Source organism: Staurois parvus, unplaced genomic scaffold, assembly GCF_062004578.1.
Source record: "Staurois parvus isolate SC_StPar_1 unplaced genomic scaffold, SC_StPar_1.0 ptg000647l, whole genome shotgun sequence".
Taxonomy (NCBI): Eukaryota; Metazoa; Chordata; class Amphibia; order Anura; family Ranidae; genus Staurois; species Staurois parvus.
The window spans coordinates 306,430-326,917 of NW_028318443.1; the positions used below are offsets into that span (position 1 = coordinate 306,430).

At 46.7% G+C, this 20,488-nt stretch overlaps 1 protein-coding gene across 1 annotated transcript in view; it reads right to left on the bottom strand.

Annotated features, from left to right (window-relative positions):
- Positions 1–20,488, bottom strand: part of LOC149448930 (tumor necrosis factor ligand superfamily member 12-like) — a 100,394-nt gene that overhangs the window by 62,495 nt on the left and 17,411 nt on the right. The window contains exons 5-7 of the mRNA XM_089693996.1: positions 17,179–17,214; positions 16,980–17,104; positions 7,526–7,774 (exon numbers count right to left, since the gene is read on the bottom strand). Of these exons, the coding sequence (XP_089550122.1) occupies positions 7,526–7,774; positions 16,980–17,104; positions 17,179–17,214 (410 nt within the window). The remainder of the gene's footprint in view (positions 1–7,525; positions 7,775–16,979; positions 17,105–17,178; positions 17,215–20,488) is intronic.

Below are 20,488 nucleotides of genomic sequence, written 5' to 3' on the forward strand. Positions count from 1 at the left end.
ACTGGCCCAAGCAGATGTCTGAGAGTGCTTTGATTTTACCCATCTAACATCACCCTCTAGGGTCTAAGGGCAGCCATATTTTCATCCATAGATTTATTCCAAATAGCACTGACCCCAACAGAGCCAGCACTAAAGGCCCAATGTACCACCAGGCCTTTTGCATCGGTGGGATTGGAGAATGGACAGCTTAGAAACCCTTGGCCTAACCACACAATGAGCCATTCCTCTTTAAGTATGTACTGGCCCAAGCAGATGTCTGAGAGTGCTTTGTTTGTACCCATCTAACATCACCCTCTAGGGTCTAAGGGCAGCCATATTTTCATCCACAAATTGGTTCCAGAGGGTACTGAACTCAATAGGGCCAGCTCTAATGGCCCAATGTACCACGAGGCAGTAAACATCCATAACCAAATAATAGACGCATTTAAATAGATTTCCATTTTATATATTTAATAGTTGAACATTGTGCTATACCAGAAGCTGTCCAGGAATTGACAGTGCAGCCCTTCTTTAACTGTTACTAAAGCAAAATTGTAAGGCGTGACGTGGCTTCAATGACAGAGAGGCACCGTTCCAATGCTGAAGTCAGTTCTGCTTTCAGGTCCCTTGCAACCGACTTCTTGTGACAAATACGCAATGTTTCCTGTCGCACGCGCTGGCACTTCCCTTTCATTACCAGTCAATGTCTCACACTGCGGTCAATTCAGTTTTTTCCTATTACAGTCCGTTTCCGATCTCCACAGACTTCTTGGAATCCCTGTTCTCAGCATCCTTCCCCCTAGGCTCTGTTGTTCAAATCTTTTGCATGTACATCTTTTTCAGTAATTATAAGCACAAGAAATACATGTTTTGGGTAAAACAAAATGAAACTTAAAAAAGAAAGTAAAGCATCTCTTAAATAATGACTGCTCTTATATCCATCCTTGCTTCTGTCTCTGGTCACCAGGCTTCATGGCTGCTTCATCCTGAAGACCAAAGCTGACCATACATGGCTTGAATTTCGGCCAGTTCCTGCAGAATTAGCTAACATTCGAGCTGTAGGTGGCCCTTTTCAAATCAGTTGAAAAATAGAAGAGGTCATATCATTTCTGCATCATCAGTTCACCTATAACTTTGAACGTCTATGGTGTTCACTCGTAGACTTCTGCCATTCACGGCAATAGTCTTGGAAACCAGTCATATCATTCTGATAGCTGCATATTTCTCTATGTTACAAGCTGTATTTTGAAAATGTTTCAATAAAAGTCTATTGCAAAATGAAAAATTGAAGGAGGATGGAAAATTGAAAGCCGGACAGTGACTGCACCAATGATTGGTCATTCCAGCAGATGTGGTTTCTCCTGAGCTCTAGGACCCAGGCCGGTGGCGAGTAGATGGAACCAAAACCAGAAAAAGGCGACCACCAGTGTATTAAATGTTGTGCAGCTCCAAACAAGGCTGGGGAAGCCCAACCAATACTGCAAAGTGAAACAAAAACGAGAAGCGCACCAACCTTGCGCATTACCTCAGTAACCATATAAAATCAGGCGTTCATGGCCTTCGAAACGCGGCAGCTGTACTGAGTGTCTACCCCCATGATGGGATTCACGCTGGCTCCTTATCTCTGAAGTCCCTTTGAGGACTACATGCCTGATTTTATTCGCTGTTTGTGAGTACCATTCTTTAATTAATAAATTTGGTTACTGAGGTAATACGCAAGGTTGGTGCGCTTCTCGTTTTGGTCATTCCAGCAGCCATGGGTACCACATGAATACAGTAGCAGTGCAGATTCCTCCATCCTTCTTGCTGTCAAAGTACCTCCCCCACCACCACCACCACTGGTGCCAAATCTTTTCCAGGAGAAATATGGGTGTTGCCATTGCTGACTTCCTTCTGAATATGCTGACCTGTTGGCTTTAGTACAGATCTGGGTCTTTTCAGTTCTGTAAAATCCAACAAAGTAAAAAAAAACCTCTTATCTACATACTTGTTCTGGGTTCGGCAGCATGGCAGTCAGGCTTCCAGCAATTATCAAAGGAGGTCGTCAGTGGCAACCCCTCTACCTTTTTCATGACAGGTTCACTTTGAAAGAGCTTCCATAAAGCCAGCCATAGACGGTGCAAATTTCTTTCCTGCAACCATGGGTTCCCGGAGTCACCCATCAACGTAGTCAGTGTTGATGGGGGAATCCCTCCCGCAGAGTTATTGTGGTGGTGGGGGAAGCCATCCCCGCTAAGAAAACACAATGATTACTGCTAGCAGCTATAATATCCGCTCGCAATAATCGCATTTAAAACCCTGCAGGCTGGTCGTACTGAAGTTGATTGGGCCTGCCCATACATGGTTTGAATCACGGTTCCTGCTGAACCCGCCAAAATTCAAACTTGGTGACTTAACATTTAAAGGGTAAAAATGCATACTACTGTAAACGTCAACTGAGTACATTTTCATGCAACTTTCACATTTTTCCACGCTTGCTTATATTTTTTTTAAATGCCCCCTCTAGTGGTTGTATGAATTACGGAACCGCTTAGTTTCTGCTGCCTTTCTCGTACAAATGTGCAGCCGCCCTTGTCACCCCTCTGAAGAATTATCTGTGGTGGATTGCTTTTCAGAGAGTGGTTGAAGGGCAGCCATGAGGCGATATGTTGCATCCTCACCCTTATGTTTTAGTCCTCAAAAGGCTCACCCAGGGGCGGACTGACAATTCATGAGGCCCCTGGGCAATAGGGGATCATGGGGCCCCTGTATCCTTGCCCATACTCAAAGCACACCCAAATATGCCTATAATAAAGGTACTAGGGGCATTTTATGGGGCCCCCTACTGACCCCGGGCCCTCGGGCGATGCCCGAGTGCTCGAATGGTCAGTCCGCCCCTGGGCTCACCCGTGGTTGCATTGTGGCCCCATTAACTTGGCAGTACTGCCTGCTGAATGTAACGAGGGGTTTGAATTTTGTCGCTGCATGTGTACAGACCTGAGAAGCTATATGTAATTGTTCAGGAAGGCAGTCAGGGTAAGGAGAGGGGCAGTAAAATTGTGACTCAATCACCTGCTGTTACTGCCCCTCTGGTTGCACTCCTGAACGAGCTCTGAGACAGTTGTTCTCTGATAGGTCAGATCTGGCCCATATACTGGGAGCAGTAAAGCTCAGGAATGATGCGGAACTACTAATCAGGAAGCAGAACCTGCATATGTAATTTTTAATTGTGGTTAAACTTGATTAGTTTTTTTTTTTGTAACTACTGTATGTAATGAGCATGTGTATCTATGCAGTCTAAGTTGTCAGAATACCCAAAGAGTGCCTGCTTGCGATTGAATGCGGCTGCTGTTTGGCTTTCAATTTTCACCTTGCTCCTTCGATTTTTTTAGTTGACGGATGTTGGCTGGAGAGGTGCCAACAGTGTATTGCCAGCTTAAGCCGTGTGTAGGCTATAGGTCATTGGAGTTGTAACTAACACTCTGGGCTATGTAACAATGCAGGCTGGCCCAACACTGTCAGACTTGAGTAAAGCAGGCCATAGATGATTCGATTTTCTTTCCTGACACCACGGGTTCCAGGAAAGAAAATTGCTCAAATTTCCCATCAACAGAGTCAGTGTTGATGAGGGAATCCTTCCAATGGAGCTATTGTGTTCTCCCAGCAGGGGAGCGCAGGGAACCTTCCCTGCCACGAGAACACAGTAATTATTGGTAGCGGCTATAGTTGCTGGCAATAATCGCATGCTAGGAATCCGACTTGCTGGTTGTACCCAAGTTTATTGATGGATCGACTTGGGTACAATCAGTCTGCCCATACATGGATCAAATCTTGGTCAGTCCCTGATTCGAGCCATCTATGGCTGGCTTAAAGCGGAGTTCCATTTATACTGAAAGAAAAATTAAAGTCAGCAGCTACAAAAACTGTAGCTGCTGACTTTTAAAAGACAGCCGCTTACCTGTCACACGATACCACGGTGTCCACCCCGCAGCCCATTTCACCAACCATCTGATGTTCCCGGCGCTGGCATCTTCAGTGTGGGCACCTGGCTGTGACAGCTTGTGGCTTCACTCCAGGTGCCCACTGCGCAATCGCGAGTAGCGCTGCGCTTTTTGAATGGTCCTGTAGTCCCAGAAGACTATGGGGAGGGAGGGGGGGGAGGACAACTTCCACTTCTGATCATCTAGGCGATCGCAGCAGAAGTGGGAGTGGGTGCCTGTCAATCTGCTCCCTAAAGCTGCCAATCCTTAATGGGGATCGGGGGACCAGTCTTTAAAGTGTAATTTTCCCTTCTTGTTTGGAGCTCTGCTTTAAGTCATGTCCTTACTGGAGCAGAAGAGGAGCCAAGAAAAAGGTAAGTATATGCTGGGGTGGGAGTCATTGGAGTTCTAGCTAACAATGTGGGCTATGGACTCCACATGTGACAATGCATCAGCTCCTTATTGGACTAGCGGAGAAGCAAAGTATATGCGGTGGGATGGGGTGAGGTGGGAGTCACTGGAGTTGTAGATAACTCTGGGGGACCATGGACTCCACATGTAACAATGCTAGTTGACCCAGCACTGTCAGACCTGAGTAAGTCAAGTCCTTCAGCTCCCTAATAGAGTGGCAGAGGAGCAAAGAAAAGGGTATGCGTATGGGGTGGGGTGGGAGTCACTGGAGTTGTAGATATCACTGGGGGACTATGGACTCTACATGTGACAATGCTGGTTGGCCCAGCACTGTCAGACTTGAGTAAGTCATGTCCTTCAGCTCCTTAATGGAGCAGCGGAGGAACAATGATAAAGGTAAGTACATGCTGGGGTGGGGGTCATTGGAATTGTAGGTAATGTTGTGGACTGTGGACTCCACATGTGACAATGCTGGTTGGCCTGGCACTATAACACTTGAATAAGTCATGTCCTTCAGCTCTTTAATAGAGTAGTGGAGGAGCAAAGAAAAGGATATGTGTATGGGGTGGGGTGGGAGTCACTGGAGTTGTAGATAACTTTGGGGGACCATGGACTCCACATGTAACAATGCTAGTTGGCCCAGCACTGTCAGACTTGAGTAAGTCACATCCTTCAGCTCCTTAATGGAGCAGCGGAGGAATAATGATAAAGGTAAGTATATGCTGGGGTGGGAGTCATTGGAATTGTAGGTAATGTTATGGACTATGGACTCCACATGTGACAATGCTGGTTAGCCTGGCACTATCACACTTGAATAAGTCACATCCTTCAGCTCCTTAATAGAGTGGCAGAGGAGCAAAGAAAAGGGTATGCGTATGGGGTGGGGTTGGATGGGTGTCACTGGATTTGCAGATAACACTGGGGTACTATGGACTCCACATGTAACAATGCTAGTTGGCCCAACACTGTTAGACTCGAGTAAGTCACGTCCTTCAGCTCCTTAATGGAGCAGCGGAGGAACAATGATAAAGGTAAGTACATGCTGGGGTGGGGGTCATTGGAATTGTAGGTAATGTTGTGGACTGTGGATTCCACATGTGACAATGCTGGTTGGCCTGGCACTATCACACTTGAATAAGTCATATCCTTCAGCTCCTTAATGGAGTAGCGGAGGAGCAAAGAAAAGGGTATGCGTATGGGGTGGGGTGGGGTGGGGTGGGGTGGGAGTCACTGGAGTTGTAGATATCACTGGGGGACTATGGACTCCACATGTGACAATGCTGGTTGGCCTGGCACTGTCAGACTTGAGTAAGTCATGTCCTACAGCTCCTTAAAGGAGCAGCGGAGGAACAATGATAAAGGTAAGTACATGCTGGGGTGGGGGTCATTGGAATTGTAGGTAATGTTGTGGACTGTGGACTCCACATGTGACAATGCTGGTTGGCCTGGCATTATCACACTTGAATAAATCATATCCTTCAGCTCCTTAATGGAATAGCGGAGGAGCAAAGAAAAAGGTATGCGAATGGGGTGGGGTGGGGTGGGAGTCACTGGAGTTGTAGATAACACTGGGGGACTATGGACTCCACATGTGACAATGCTGGTTGGCCTGGCACTGTCAGACTCGAGTAAGTCACGTCCTTCAGCTCCTTAATGGAGTAGCGGAGGAGCAAAGAAAAGGGTAAGCATGGGATGGGAGAAGCTGGAATTGTAGCTTACGTTGTGGTAATGGACTCCACATGTGACAATGATGGTCACACTTGAATAAGTCATGTCCTTCAGCTCCCGAACAGAGCAGCATGGGATTAAGGAAAAATGAAGTGTATGGGGGATTAAATCAAACCTGTTGTTTAGGCTTGAATGGTCAAAACTTGGTTGCTTTAAGGCTAGAAGTTTGTTTTTCCATTTTTTTTCTCTTTTTTTTTTTTTATTAGAAGCCTCCTCCCTTATCAGGTACTGGCCTCAAACATTGCTGGTTTTGCCGTGGGCAATAACACAATGTACCATAGCAGCAATGGAGGAGTAGGAACAGGGGCGGACTGACAACTCCTGGGGCCCCTGGGCAATAGGGGATCATGGGGCCCCTGTGTCCTTGCCCAAACTCAAAAAAGCCTATGAAAAAGGTACCAGGGGCATCTCATGGGGCCCCCTACTGACCCGGGGCCCTCGGGCAGCGCCCGAGTTACCAAATGGTCAGTCCGCCCCTGAGTAGGAAGCTGCAGCAAGATATTAGAGCTAGGTGAGCCACATAGAGGTTGCAGTGAGGTGATCACCTGCACCCTGTTTGTTCTGTGTTCATCTCTCATTCAGCAAAAGTACACTAAATGTTTAAAGCACCGGAAGGTAAAACCATGCTCTATGTCTGCCAAGAGCCCTGGCATTAAATTCTGACCTTTGCTGTCAGATAAAGCTATATGTCCCCAATCACACCTTCAGAGCTGCAAAAAAAAGATCTCGCCTTGCTCTATCCAGCACTTTTCCTCCCTCTCTCTTTTAAGGTGTTCCTTCAACAGATGTAGAAGAGACGATGATAATGGAATATAAAGGAGGATCTCCCGTAGTATAGTTTTGTATAGAAGTTTAGGAAAATATTAGTAACTAGGTATATAGATGAAATGGAGGACTTGGTGATTGTCTGGAGCTCATTATGTTTGTGCTGTGACCTAAAGTTCATCATTTCACATTGTGCGCAGATTATTTTCCACTGTAGAAATCAGATGTGTTTCTGTTCAGTTTTTCGGTGTGGCTGATGATTTGCTGACTCGGTATTTTCCAAATGTGTTTGTTGTTTCTTTTACCAGCAGCGTAAAGTTGATCCCTTGTTGATTTTGGCTTTACGACAAGTTCTATTCTCCATCAGCTTCCCCAGCGATGTGCTGTGCAATGTGAAATGTTTCTCTTGGATCGGCGGTGGTTTGTCCGCTGTGCGGTCTCCCTGTTAACACATCCATGGTGCTCACCATGCCATGATAAGCTATCCATTATCACCACCGCGCATCAAGTTTTTGTTTTCGTCTTCTATTGGCAGTATATTCTGGGTCCTGAAGAATTAAGATTCGGCGTTGGAAATGACCTTTGGTACTTGAAGTGCAGATTTGGGTTAGTTGACTTCAAAAAAACTAAAATAGATTTTTGTTTCTCTCCTTTCCTTACCCTGTAAAAGTTTTTGAGTCTCAGTGCACTTGGAAGAGTCCAAAGTAGGTGAGGTAGGGCTCAACTTTGAGCACGGCTCTCGGGAGGGTGCGGATGCGGAGGAGGGAGCCGGGGGTGACGATGACGAGCCCAGAGACGCTGCAGGTCTTCCGTTTGGGGTCACCGATGCTGGCCACTGTAGCGGAGAATTCTTGAAGGCAGCGGAAGATCAGGTTGCTGTCTAGGATCAGGTCCAGCTTGATGTAGCTGCTGCGATCCTCGTTGAAATGGACCTGCAAAGTGAGACTTTATTATTGTTGTTTTTTGCTGGAGACTATTCTATATAAAGTAATAGCATATTATGAAGGGGAAAGGCAGCTGACTCCAGCCCAAAGTGTTTTCATTTAGTTTTAGAGCCTCCAGCAGGTTTTTACTGCTGAAAATAGAGGTGGATGACCGCCCCTCCAATGATAAACGTTGGATTTCATTATTTAACCTCTTCCTGTCTGGCCCGTATTGATAAACGGCCGGACTGAAGCACTGCTGATGCAGGTGGACGTTTCTAAATGTCCACCCGCATCTATTGCCACCGTGATTGGCGCCTGCTGTGTCCAAAGGATACAAAGGAACACAGATTGCTGTACAGGACCTCTGTGTGACGTCCAAATTCATGTGATCACTGATTGGCCAACCAGTGATCACATGCAGAGTAGTAAGCAAGATGTCACTTCCTGACATCATTGCTTACTAAGTGTGAAATCTGTGAATGATCACAGAGATCACATGGTACAGGGCTATTCACAACAGCCTTGTACCATGTGACAAGCTTTGACCAATCACAGCTCGCACAGTATTTCTCAATGGCTGCAAGAATGCAGCCAGAGAGAAGGACTTATTATTATTATTATTATACAGGATTTATATATTATTATTATACAGGATTTATATATTATTATTATTATTATACAGGATTTATATATTATTATTATACAGGATTTATATATTATTATTATTATACAGGATTTATATATTATTATTATTCAGGATTTATATATTATTATTATACAGGATTTATATATTATTATTATACAGGATTTATATATATTTATTATTATACAGGATTTATATATTATTATTATTATACAGGATTTATATATTATTATTATTATTATACAGGATTTATATATTATTATTATACAGGATTTATATAGCGCCAGCAGTTTGCTCAGCGCTTTACAATATAAGGGAGACAGTACAATTACAATACATTTCAGTACAGAAGGAATAGGAGGGCCTTGCTCATGGAGCTTACAATCTAAAGGACAAATTATTGCTTTTACAGCCTTTATGGGTTTTAAAGTAATCAGTGTAAAAAACAAAAAAAAATTTAATCACCCCCCACAAGTAGTACAGTGTCACCATGGTCACACTGTACTGCTAGGGTGACGGTATGTTAAAAAAAAAAAACAAAAAAAACATAATAATATAAAAAAATAAAATAGAAATGTAAATAATTTTTTGAAAAATTATAATTTTTTGTTATAAACTAATTTGGGTTTTTTTACTAAAAAGATAGATGAATACATTTTGGCCACGATTTATGAATAAAGATTATTTATTTGCAATTTTTTTCCCACATTTTTGGACTTTTTCATTTATATTGAAAAAAATAAAAATCCCAGGGGTGAATAAATACCACCAAAATAAAGTTTTTTTCTGTCTCAAAAAAATTCTAAAAAACTCATATGTGTTGCATGACCGCGCAATTGTCATTCAAAGTGTGATAGCGCTGAAAGCTGAAAATTGGCCTGGACTGGAAGGGGGGGAAAGTGTCCGGACTGGAAGGGGGAGAAAGTGTCCGGACTGGAAGGGGGGGAAAGTGTCCGCACTGGAAGGGGCGGTGAAAGTGTCCGGACTGGAAGGGGGGGAAAGTGTCCGGACTGGAAGGGGGTGAAAGTGTCCGGACTGGAAGGGGGTGAAAGTGTCCGGACTGGAAGGGGGTGAAAGTGTCCGGACTGGAAGGGGGGGTGAAAGTGTCCGGACTGGAATGAGGGGAAAGTGTCCGGACTGGAAGGGGGGGAAAGTGTCCGGACTGGAAGCAGGGGAAAGTGTCCGGACTGGAAGGGGGTGAAAGTGTCCGGACTGGAAGGGGGGGGAAAGCGTCCGGACTGGAAGGGGGTGAAAGTGTCCGGACTGGAAGGGGGGGTGAAAGTGTCCGGACTTGAAGGGGGTGAAAGTGTCCGGACTGGAAGGAGGGGAAAGTGTCCAGACTGGAAGGGGGGGTGAAAGTGTCCGGACTGGAAGGGGGTGAAAGTGTCCGGACTGGAAGGGGGTGAAAGTGTCCGGACTGGAAGGGGGGTGAAAGTGTCTGGACTGGAAGGGGGGAAAGTGTCCGGACTGGAAGGGGGGAAAGTGTCCGGACTGGAAGGGGGGAAAGTGTCCGGACTGGAAGGGGGGGAAATTGTTTGGACTGGAAGCGGTTAAACAAGTTAAAATCTTGACAGCAGCATATAGCATAACACACAGGGACCAAGGTGGACACGTTTCACATCAGAGACAATCATGATGAAGCGCCTGTGGTGTGAAACGCGTCAACTGTGTTCCCTGTGTATTATGCTATGTGCTGCTGTCAAGATTTTAACTTTTTGAAATAAAGGAATCTAACTTTTATCATCGGGGATGAGGTCACCCGCCTCTATTTTCTTCAGTTTTCTCGGGACGAGCCGGACCTGCACCCTGTCTTCTGAGGGCAGTATAGTGTTGGACAGACCTGGAGCAGCACATTTTGTTTCTTTATTGGGTTTTTACTTGCTCCATTTTCCTTTATTTTCTGGTGTGGAGACAGAAAGTGAGGGTAACTAAACCCTGCATAAATCAGATAGCAATGATATCCCAAATGTAGTTTCTCTTGTTGCTCCATGAACCTTGCCTTCTAGGAAGGAGGTGGCTAGTATACAGCAGAATAGGAGTTTATTAGCATAATTGGGAACTTTTGTGAATAACTGGGCTTGAGAATGGTGGTGGGATAAGGTGCAGAGTAGGGGGTGGGGTCAATATGTGAGTGGCCCCCAGAGTCAGGGCTGTGGATAAGGGGGTACCACCAGTCCTCCTGGACAGGCCCAGGCCAGTAGGGGGCACCAGTCAGTTGGGTGAATCAGATGTGGGCTGGAAGGGAGAGCGGCGCGGTAAGGGTTACTGTAACCAATCCCCATCTGGCTCTCTCTGCAGCAGCTAAAAGCTGGCTTCTTTTCCTCTCCCCCCTCTGCTGGCTTCCAGCTGCTGCAGGTAAAATACTGGAACCTATCCCCTGTATGGCTCTCTCTGCAGCAGCTGAAAGCTGGCTTCTTCTCCTCTCCCCCCTCCGCTGGCTTCCAGCTGCTGCAGGTAAAATACTGGAACCGATCCCCTGTATGGCTCTCTCTGCAGCAGCTGAAAGCTGGCTTCTTTTCCTCTCCCCCCTCCGCTGGCTTCCAGCTGCTGCAGGTAAAATACTGAAACCGATCCCCTGTATGGCTCTCTCTGCAGCAGCCAAAAGCTGGCTTCTTTTCCTCTCCCCCCTCTGCTGGCTTCCAGCTGCTGCAGGTAAAATACTGGAACAGATCCCCTGTATGGCTCTCTCTGCAGCAGCTAAAAGCTGGCTTCTTCTCCTCTCCCCCTTCTGCTGGCTTCCAACTGCTGCAGGTAAAATACTGGAACCGATCCCCTGTATGGCTCTCTCTGCAGCAGCTAAAAGCTGGCTTCTTCTCCTCTCCCCCCTCAGCTGGCTTCCAGCTGCTGCAGGTAAAATACTGGAACCAATCCCCTGTATGGCTCTCTCTGCAGCAGCTGAAAGCTGGCTTCTTCTCCTCTCCCCCTTCAGCTGGCTTCCAGCTGCTGCAGGTAAAATACTGGAACCGATCCCCTGTATGGCTCTCTCTGCAGCAGCTGAAAGCTGGCTTCTTCTCCTCTCCCCCTTCAGCTGGCTTCCAGCTGCTGCAGGTAAAATACTGGAACCGATCCCCTGTATGGCTCTCTCTGCAGCAGCTGAAAGCTGGCTTCTTCTCCTCTCCCCCCTCCGCTGGCTTCCAGCTGCTGCAGAGAGAGCCATACAGGGAATCGGTTCCAGTAGTTTACCAGCCTCTTCTGTTCCCAAATGAACACAATGAGTAATTGATACTGATCACTCACTGTGTTCGTTCATAACCGAAGCATAGTAAACTGTGTGTTTTTTTTTGTGGGGATGGGGGGCTCTGTTAGGTTAGCTGTATGGGGCCTTGCGGTTTGGGTGGCCCTGTCAGGTTGGCTGTAAGAGGCCCTGTGGTTTCTAACAGCAGCCCTGCCCGGAGTTGGGTACCCAGAGAGGAGAGAAGACACATAGAGATCAGGAATTGCAGTAATGTGTATTTAACAGAAAAGTTCCGACAAGGTGGTAACAGAGTCGCTGTACCATGGCCAGACCAGGCAGGCAGCACTTACACAGAGATGCAGAGAGGTCACGGTAACACATATCATTTCTGACAGCATTCGACAAAGGAGGTGGCTGGAGGCATTATGGCAATGAGGCACCTGAAGGTGGAAGAGCTTCTAGCTGGCGGCACAGGTGAGTGGACCCTACACTGTCCCTCCTCTACCAGAACCTCTCCCTGTGCTAGACACATGGTCCTTATCCAGTGGCAGGGGCGGACTGACAACTCATGGGGCCCCCAGGCAATAGGGGATCATGGGGCCCCTGTGTCCTTGCCAAAACTCAAAAAAGCCTATGAAAAAGGTACCAGGGGCATCTCATGGGGCCCCCTACTGACCCCGGGCCCTCGGGCAGTGCCCGAGTTTCCAAATGGTCAGTCTGCCCCTGTCCAGCGGGTTCCTGTCCCTGACCTAGCCAGTTCGCAAATAGGCACCAACTGAAGGGGACAGACCACACCGAAAGTGGATGTAAAGGCTCAAGGTTTTTTACCTCCATGCATTCTATGCATGAAGGTAAAAAGCCTCCTGTGTGCAACTTCCCCCACCCCCCCAGGCCCCCTAATACTTACCTGAGCCCCATTGCAATCCAGTGACGTGCACGAGGGTCTCTCCGTGAGCCAATGAGGGGAGAGAAGGGGAGGGGCAGAGACACGACTTTGTATGTGAATGGACACAGAGCAGCGGCTTGGGGGCGAGTCTGCTTCCTTTCCCCTTAAAGCAAGCTGTTCGCTATGGGGGCACTCAGCAGGAGGGAGGGGCCAGGAGTGCCAGCGGGAGAACCAAGAAGAGGAGATTTTGGGCTTCTCTGTACAAAACCACTGCACAGAGCAGGTACAGTAAGTATAACTTGTTTGTTATTTATAAATAACAAAAAACTTACCTTTAATATCACTTTAGAAAGGTTATAAACACTAAACAGCCCTTAATCCATCCAGCACCGTGCACATCCGCTGTTCTTCTCTCCCCTCACTTCCTGCATTCAAAGGCTTTGCTGGGACACCAGGAGCCATTGGCTCCAGCTGCTGTCAATCAAAGCCAGTGGCGAGAGAGCGGCGGGGGGTCCGAGTCCAGCTGTCTGTGTCAATGGATGCAGACAGCGGGGCATAGGAGTGAGCCCGTACTATTGCCCCCATAGGAAGCCACTGCCCATGGGGGCACCAAATGAAGATGAGGAGCCAGGCGAGGCACCTGAGAAGAGAAGGATTGAGGCCGCTCTGTGCAATTCTATTGCACAGAGAAGTTAGGTATAAACCTGTTTTTTTTTTTAATTTACATTTGCAATCACTTTAGGATGGCCACAGGGGTCAACCAGGGTGGCAATCAGGCAGCTGCTTCCCTGATGACACCTATGGAGGCTTTAGAGGAACATGGGTTCCCCTTGCCCTCCACTCACTCTCTGCTTGATGGCTGCTGGACAGCGCCACCTATGCAGGGAGGCCAAACTACACCTGCCTACAAATAATGGCATGCATAGTGTGCCACTCCAAACTGTATGTACTGATTGTAGAGCTAATAGAGGAAAAAGAAGAAAAATGTCCCGGGAAACATGGGTGGAAAAAATGCTGCTGCGTTGGTGGTGCCATTGGAAGGAAAAAAATTATGCTACTTCTGTGTCAGTTTGAGGAAAAATTGCTGCTGTGTCAATGATGTCAGTCCAAGGAGGATTTCCTTGGCATCCATGTCAGTGGGTTGAAGGAAGGGAGGGCAGCTGGCAGGCTTGGTGAGAGGGGGGCACTCCTGGAAGAGTAGAGGGCTGAAATGCCCATGAGGTTGGTAGGGTGGCTAAGGGGCTTTTTAGAGCTTTGAGGAATGAAAAGGGGCTCTAGGGCTAAGTTGCTTTCCTCATCGTCTGTGTATTCAAATTTTGGACATCCTTCTCAGCATATTGTCTGCCTGTGAATGAAGGCGTCTTCTCCTTCCAGTCTCTGGTCATGTGATACTACCACCTCTACGCCGATGACACTCAAATCTATCTCTCCACCCCTCACCTCACCCCTTCAGTCTCTGCCCGAATCACAAGCCTACTGAATGACATATCAGACTGGATGTCACTCCACTTCCTCAGACTAAACCTTGCTAAAACTGAGCTCCTAGTTTTCCCCCCAGCCCGCGCCCCCCGCCCCTCCATCACGACCAACAACGCAACCATCAGTCCCACCCCGCAAGCCAGAGTACTAGGTGTCATTCTACACTCCAATCTGTCTTTCCAGCCCCAGATCCAATCGCTGACAAATTCATGCAGACTCCACCTTCGCAACATCTCCAAAATACGCCCGTTCCTAACTCCAGAAACCACAAAGCAACGGACTACTGCAACTCCCTCCTCGCCGTCCTACCCCAACACAGGCTACCCCCGCTTCAGTCTATCCTGAACTCTGCAGCCAGACTCATCCACCTCACCAACCGCTCCGTATCCGCCCCTCCTCTGCCAATCCCTCCACTGGCTTCCGATTGCCCAATGCATAAAATTCAAAATATTAACATTGATGTACAAAGCTGTTTATAATACTGCCCCAAACTGATACCGACCTGATATCCATCTACCACCCAACACGCACCCTCTGCTCCTCACAAGACCTCCTACTCTCCAGTGCCCTGGTCTCCTCCCATGCCCCTCTCCAGGACTTCTCCAGGGCTTCCCCCATCCTCTGGAATTCGCTACCCCAATCCATGAGATTGTCACCTACCCTTCTCGCCTTTAGGCACACCCTGAAAACACATCTCTTCAGAGAAGCCTACCCCGCCCTCACCTAATTGCTGATCTCCGCTCTTCCCACCACTCCATCCCCCACAGCTATTTCCTCCTACACAACTCTCCCCTCCCTCCTAGATTGTAAGCTCCAAGGAGCAGGGCCCTCGAACCCCTCGTGTATCACATTGTATTGTTACTGTACTGTCTCCCACTATAATGTACAGCGCTGAGCAAACTATTGGCGCTATATAAATACTGTATAATAATATAATAAGGGGAGACAGTAAGAAGGGTAGTTCTCCCTTACTCCCCAGCAAGCACATCCAGAGTGCTGGTAACGAGATTGTAAAGCTGGCATCTACGAGTGAAAGCCAGCAAATTCCTATGTATGTTAATTAGGATTCATTCACATGGGCGCAAAATACTGTACACTGGCATCAGATCTGTAATGCATGCATTGTTTTTTTTTATGGATTTGAATGCAGCTGCACAATATGCTCTGGGCTCATACACATAACGGTGTCCATGGTCCTGCGTATGTACCAAATTTATCTTGTACGCAAGTAAACTGAACTAATATGAACACGTGTACAACATTTAGCATAAAAATATGCTATGGACCCTCAATGGCTGCCTGCATCCTAGCAACCTGGGACATTAGTTGACAGAAGCCACCTGCGTCCTGGCAACCAAGGACATTGCGTGGCAGGAGCCACCTGTGTTCTAGCAACAAAGGATGTTAGATGGCAGGAGCCTCCTGTGTTCCAGCAACCAAGGACGTTAGATGGCAGGAGCCGCCTGTGTTCCAGCAACCAAGGACGTTAGATGGCAGGAGCCGCCTGTGTTCTAGCAACCAAGAACGTTAGATGGCAGGAGCCGCCTTTGTTCTAGCAACCAAGGACGTTAGATGGCAGGAGCCCCCTGTGTTCTAGCAACCAAGGATGTTAGATGGCAGGAGCCGCCTGTGTTCTAGCAACCAAGAACGTTAGATGGCAGGAGCCACCTGTGTTCTAGCAATCAAGGATTTTAGATGGCAGGAGCCCCCTGTGATTTAGCAACCAAGGACGTTAGATCGCAGGATCCGCCTGTGTTCCAGCATCCAAGGACGTTAGATGGAAAGAGCCACCTGTTTTTTAGCAACCAAGGATGTTAGATGGCAGGTTCCGCCTGTGTTCCAACAACCAAGGACGTTAGATGGCAAGAGCCGCCTGTGTTCTAGCAACCAAGGATGTTAGATGGCAGGATCCGCCTGTGTTCCAGCAACCAAAGACGTTAGATGGCAGGAGCCGCCTGTTTTCTAGCAACCAAGGATTTTAGATGGCAGGAGCCTCCTGTGTTCTAGCAAGTAAGGACGTTAGATGGCAGGAGCCGCCTGTGTTCTAGCAACCAAGGACGTTAGGTGGCAGGAGCCGCCTGTGTTCTAGCAACCAAGGACATTAGGTGTCAGGAGCTACTTGCGTTCTAGTAACCAAGGACGTTAGATGGCAGGAGCTGCCTGTGTTCTAGCAACCAAGGACGTTAGATGGCAGGAGCCTCCTGTGTTCTAGTAACCAAGGACGTTAGATGGCAGGAGCCACCTGTGTTCTAGCAACCAAGGATGTTAGATGGCAGGAGCCTCCTGCGTTCTAACAACTAAGGACGTTAGATGGCAGGAGCCGCCTGTGTTCTAGCAACCAATGACGTTGGATGGCAGGAGCCGCCTGTGTTCTAGCAACCAATGACGTTAGATGGCAGGAGCCGCCTGTGTTCTAGCAACCAAGGACGTTAGATGGCAGGAGCCGCCTGTGTTCTAGCAACCAAGGATGTTAGATTGCAGGAGCCTCCTGTGTTCTAGCAACTAAGGATGTTAGATGGCAGGAGCCACCTATGTTCCAGCAACCAAGGGCACTGTGTGGCAGGAGCTGCCTGTGTTTTAGCAACCAAGGACGTTAGGTGGCAAGAGCCTCCTGTGTTCTAGTAACCAAGGACGTTAGATGGCAGGTACCGCCTGTGTTCTAGCAACCAAGGATGTTAGGTGGCAGAAGCTGCTTATGTCCCAGCAATCAAGGATGCTAGGAGGCAGGTACTTCCTAATAAATAGGGTACATTTGCACTATGTGCTGTCCAATTTATGCATGTAACGCCAACATAAATATTACATGCGGCTGGTGTACGGACAAGATTTTACATTGGATTTTGCTCTCAGCAAGATCCTATGTAAAATCATACACCAGTGTGCATGTGCCCTTAGGATGTATTAACATATATCTAAAGCCAAAACCTATTTGTTTATTCATTTTGCAGGGACTCAGGCAGAATTAGATACACTTTAGTGTTAGGTTTTAGGGGTTCTCTGCTTTAAGGGTTAATTGACAAAGACTAACCTGGCAATATAGGTAATAAAGTCCTTTATGAGTCACTGTAAACTCCCCATTTCTTTCGTCGTATCTCAGAGGGCTGGTGGAATTTCGCGGGACCTCGGACCAGTACAGGATGTTACCATCGCTATCTGCAACACAGTAAATGTTGGGGGTGGTCGCTGGACATAAGGAAAGCTGGACATACTATCTGTGGGCTACTTACCTGCATTCATCTGTGTTCCTCCCTGTGGTGGTTTCACTATAGACACATAAGAAGAGAGAAATGTTATAATGTAGAACTGTGGACAGATGTAATAGCAAATTAAATTGAAAGGGGAAAATTGAAGCTCAACTAGACTTTCATTTTAAATCCACTAAATAAAATCCAGGTGTGCAAACTTTTAGGGCTCGTTCACACTTGACTAATTTCTAACTCTTGCCAAACGCCCCTGTAGTGTTTGACAGGCGTTAGAGAAGCGTTTTTAGCGCGCTCTTTAAACACTCCCCGATTGCCCTATGCACGTTTTTGAGGCGTTTGATAGGCGTTTTCCAAGCGTTAAAACCACACTACAAATGCCTACGTCACGCATTTCCGGTTCCGCTGCCATACGTAATGCGTCACTTCCGGTGAGTGGAACGCACGCCGGTTTGCAGTGTTCCCGGGGGTCATCTTGTGTATGGGAGATTCTCTGTGCTGTCATCTGGTGTTGACCGCGGGATCTCTGGAAATTACCCTGGTGTTGTGGCGTTTTTGGAGTCATGTAAATGCAATTAAAATGCTGATTTTGCTCATTGAGAATGTGAGTGGCTTGGTACTTGAGTATTGAGTATAACCAAGTGTTGCAGAATTATGCTATATATCTGTTTTTTCCCTACATTGCACTGAGTGATCTTGGAGAGTGGAGTCTGGTGATCCTGGAGGTTGGAGGTTGGATATACTCTGGATTGGAGTGGAGATCTGGAGGCTTACTGACTGGGTCTAGGATCCCAAAAAAACCCTAAAGGCGTTTTTTTCACCAGTATCTGGTGAGTGCGGTATATTTTTTTGAGCACTATCTTTGGTGGAAGCACGTTTCAATTCTTTGGAAAGAGGACTTTCAGAGATTTTTTTTCACCTATTTAGAGTGGGACTTATAATTTTATATATATATTTTTATTATATTACTTTGGAGTGATAATTAATTTTTCATTTTTATTTTTATTTTTTGCGCTGTTTTTATGTTTTAAATATTTTTTTGGTGTAGAGTTGCACTGATGAGCAGCAGCATTTATTTGTATATTTAATTTGTCTAATTTTGGCGCTGGTGATTTATGTTTAAGATATGTTTTATTAACTAGCATCCAATTTGTATAATGCCTCCATTTCTAGATGTGTGAACAGTTATTTTCGGTTTTGTAACTTCTCTCATTTTCTTAGACTAGTTTCATTTCTGTAAACGGAACTACCTTCTATGGTATCCCTCAGTTTCTGTTCTTCACGTAACTATATTGATAAGAATGGAATGTTTCATTGGTCATCCTAACATTACGCAACGCCTACTGAGTTCTGTATAACCGTTCTTGTCTTGCATTAAACTTTCAGAGTCCAGAGGCACCCTCTAAAATTATGGACAGTCCCGAGGCACCCTCTAAAATTATGGACAGTCCAGAGGCACCCTCTAAAATTATGGACAGTCCAGAGGCACCCTCTAAAATTATGGACAGTCCAGAGGCACCCTCTAAAATTATAGACAGTCTTGAGGCACCCCATTCTAAAATATAAAAAACTGTTCTAATGGTTTTATAAAATGTAGCAAAATCCACACACGTAGGACACCCAACATTAGAGATGATTTCTTTTTCCAAAGCAAATACACTTCTGCACACTGGTACTGACTAGTATTCCAGTGTTTCTCTTCTCCCTCAGTTTTTCTCCATCACTAAGCTAATGCGACCCCCAGCATTGATAGAGAGGGACAGGAGAGGGTCATACAAGGATGCTGGGCAGGCAACTAACATCCTCCTTATCAACTGATGATGTTATTGGTTGTCGGGATGCCGACGGCTACAAGGTCGTAATGGTGCACAATGAAAACCTGTGGCTTTGTGTAACTAAAAGGCAGGCTTTTTCCACCCGCTGGCTTGTAAACAAGTTTTGGGCAATTTTTTTAACATTTTTGCCAAGGCACCTCGGAAGAAACATCAAGGCACACCAGAGTTTCTCGGCACCCTGGTTGAAAAAGGCTGGGTTAGAAGATAGCGTCATAAAGTGAGGTGATTTCCACTAGCTACACAGTTGTTACTGTGTCCCTTTGGGACACAGTTTACTTCTACTTCTGTAAAATTTGGATTTTCTCTTCATTTCTGAACCAAAATCAATAGAGAGGATTAGCTTTCCCAGTCTTGCCTTGGAGAGCAATAAAACCTGGGGGAATAGATGCACTATATTGCCAAAAGTATTGGGACACCCTACCAAATCATTAGATTCAGGTGTTCCAATCCCCTCCATGGCCACAGATGTATAAAATCAAGCACCTAGGCATGCAGACTGCTTCTACAAAAATTTGTGAAAGAATGGGTCGCTCTCAGGAGCTCAGTGAATTCAAGTGCGGTACCGTGATAGGTTGCCACCTGTGCAATGAAAGTCCATCCCTGAAATTTCCTGGCTACTAAATATTCCACGCTCATCTGTTAGTGGTATTATAACACAGTGGAAGCAACTGGAAACAACAGCAACTCAGCCACGAAGTGGTAGGCCATATAAAATGACAGAGCGGGGTCAGCGCATGCTGAAGAGCACAGTGCGCAGAAGTCACCAACTGTCTGCAGAGTCAATAGCTAAAGACCTCCAAACTTCATGTGGCCTTCAGATTAGCACAACAACAGTGCGTAGAGAGCTTCATGGAATGGGTTTCCATGGCCGAGGAGCATGTAAAGCATGCCTCAACTGGACTCTAGAGCAGTGGAGACGTGTTCTCTGGAGTGACCAATCACGCTTCTCTGTCTGGCAATCCGATGGACATGTCTGGGTTTCGCGATTTCCAGAACAGTACTTGCCTGACTGCATTGTGCCAAGTGTAAAGTTTGGTGGAGGGGGGATTATGGTGTGGGGTTGATTTTCAGGGGTTGGGCTTCGCCCTTTAGTTCCAGTGATGGGAGCTTTTAAAGCGTCAGCATACCAAGACATTTAAGACAATTTCATGCTCCCAACTTTGTGGGAAGAGTATGGGGATGGCCTCTTCCTGTTTCAGCATGACTGCGCACCAGTGCACAAAGCAAGGTCCATAAAGGCATGGATGAGCGAGTTTGGGGTGGAGGAACTTGACTGGCCTGCACAGAGTCCTGACCTCAACCCCATAGAACACCTTTGGGATGAATTAGAGCAGAGACTGCAAGCCAGGCTTTCTCGTTCAACATCAATGCCTGACTTCACAAATGTGCTTCTGGATAAATGGTTAAACATTCCCATAGACACATTCCTAAATCTTGTGGAAAGCCTTCCCAGAAGAGTTGAAGCTGTTATAGCTGCAAAGGACGGGCCAACTCAATAATGA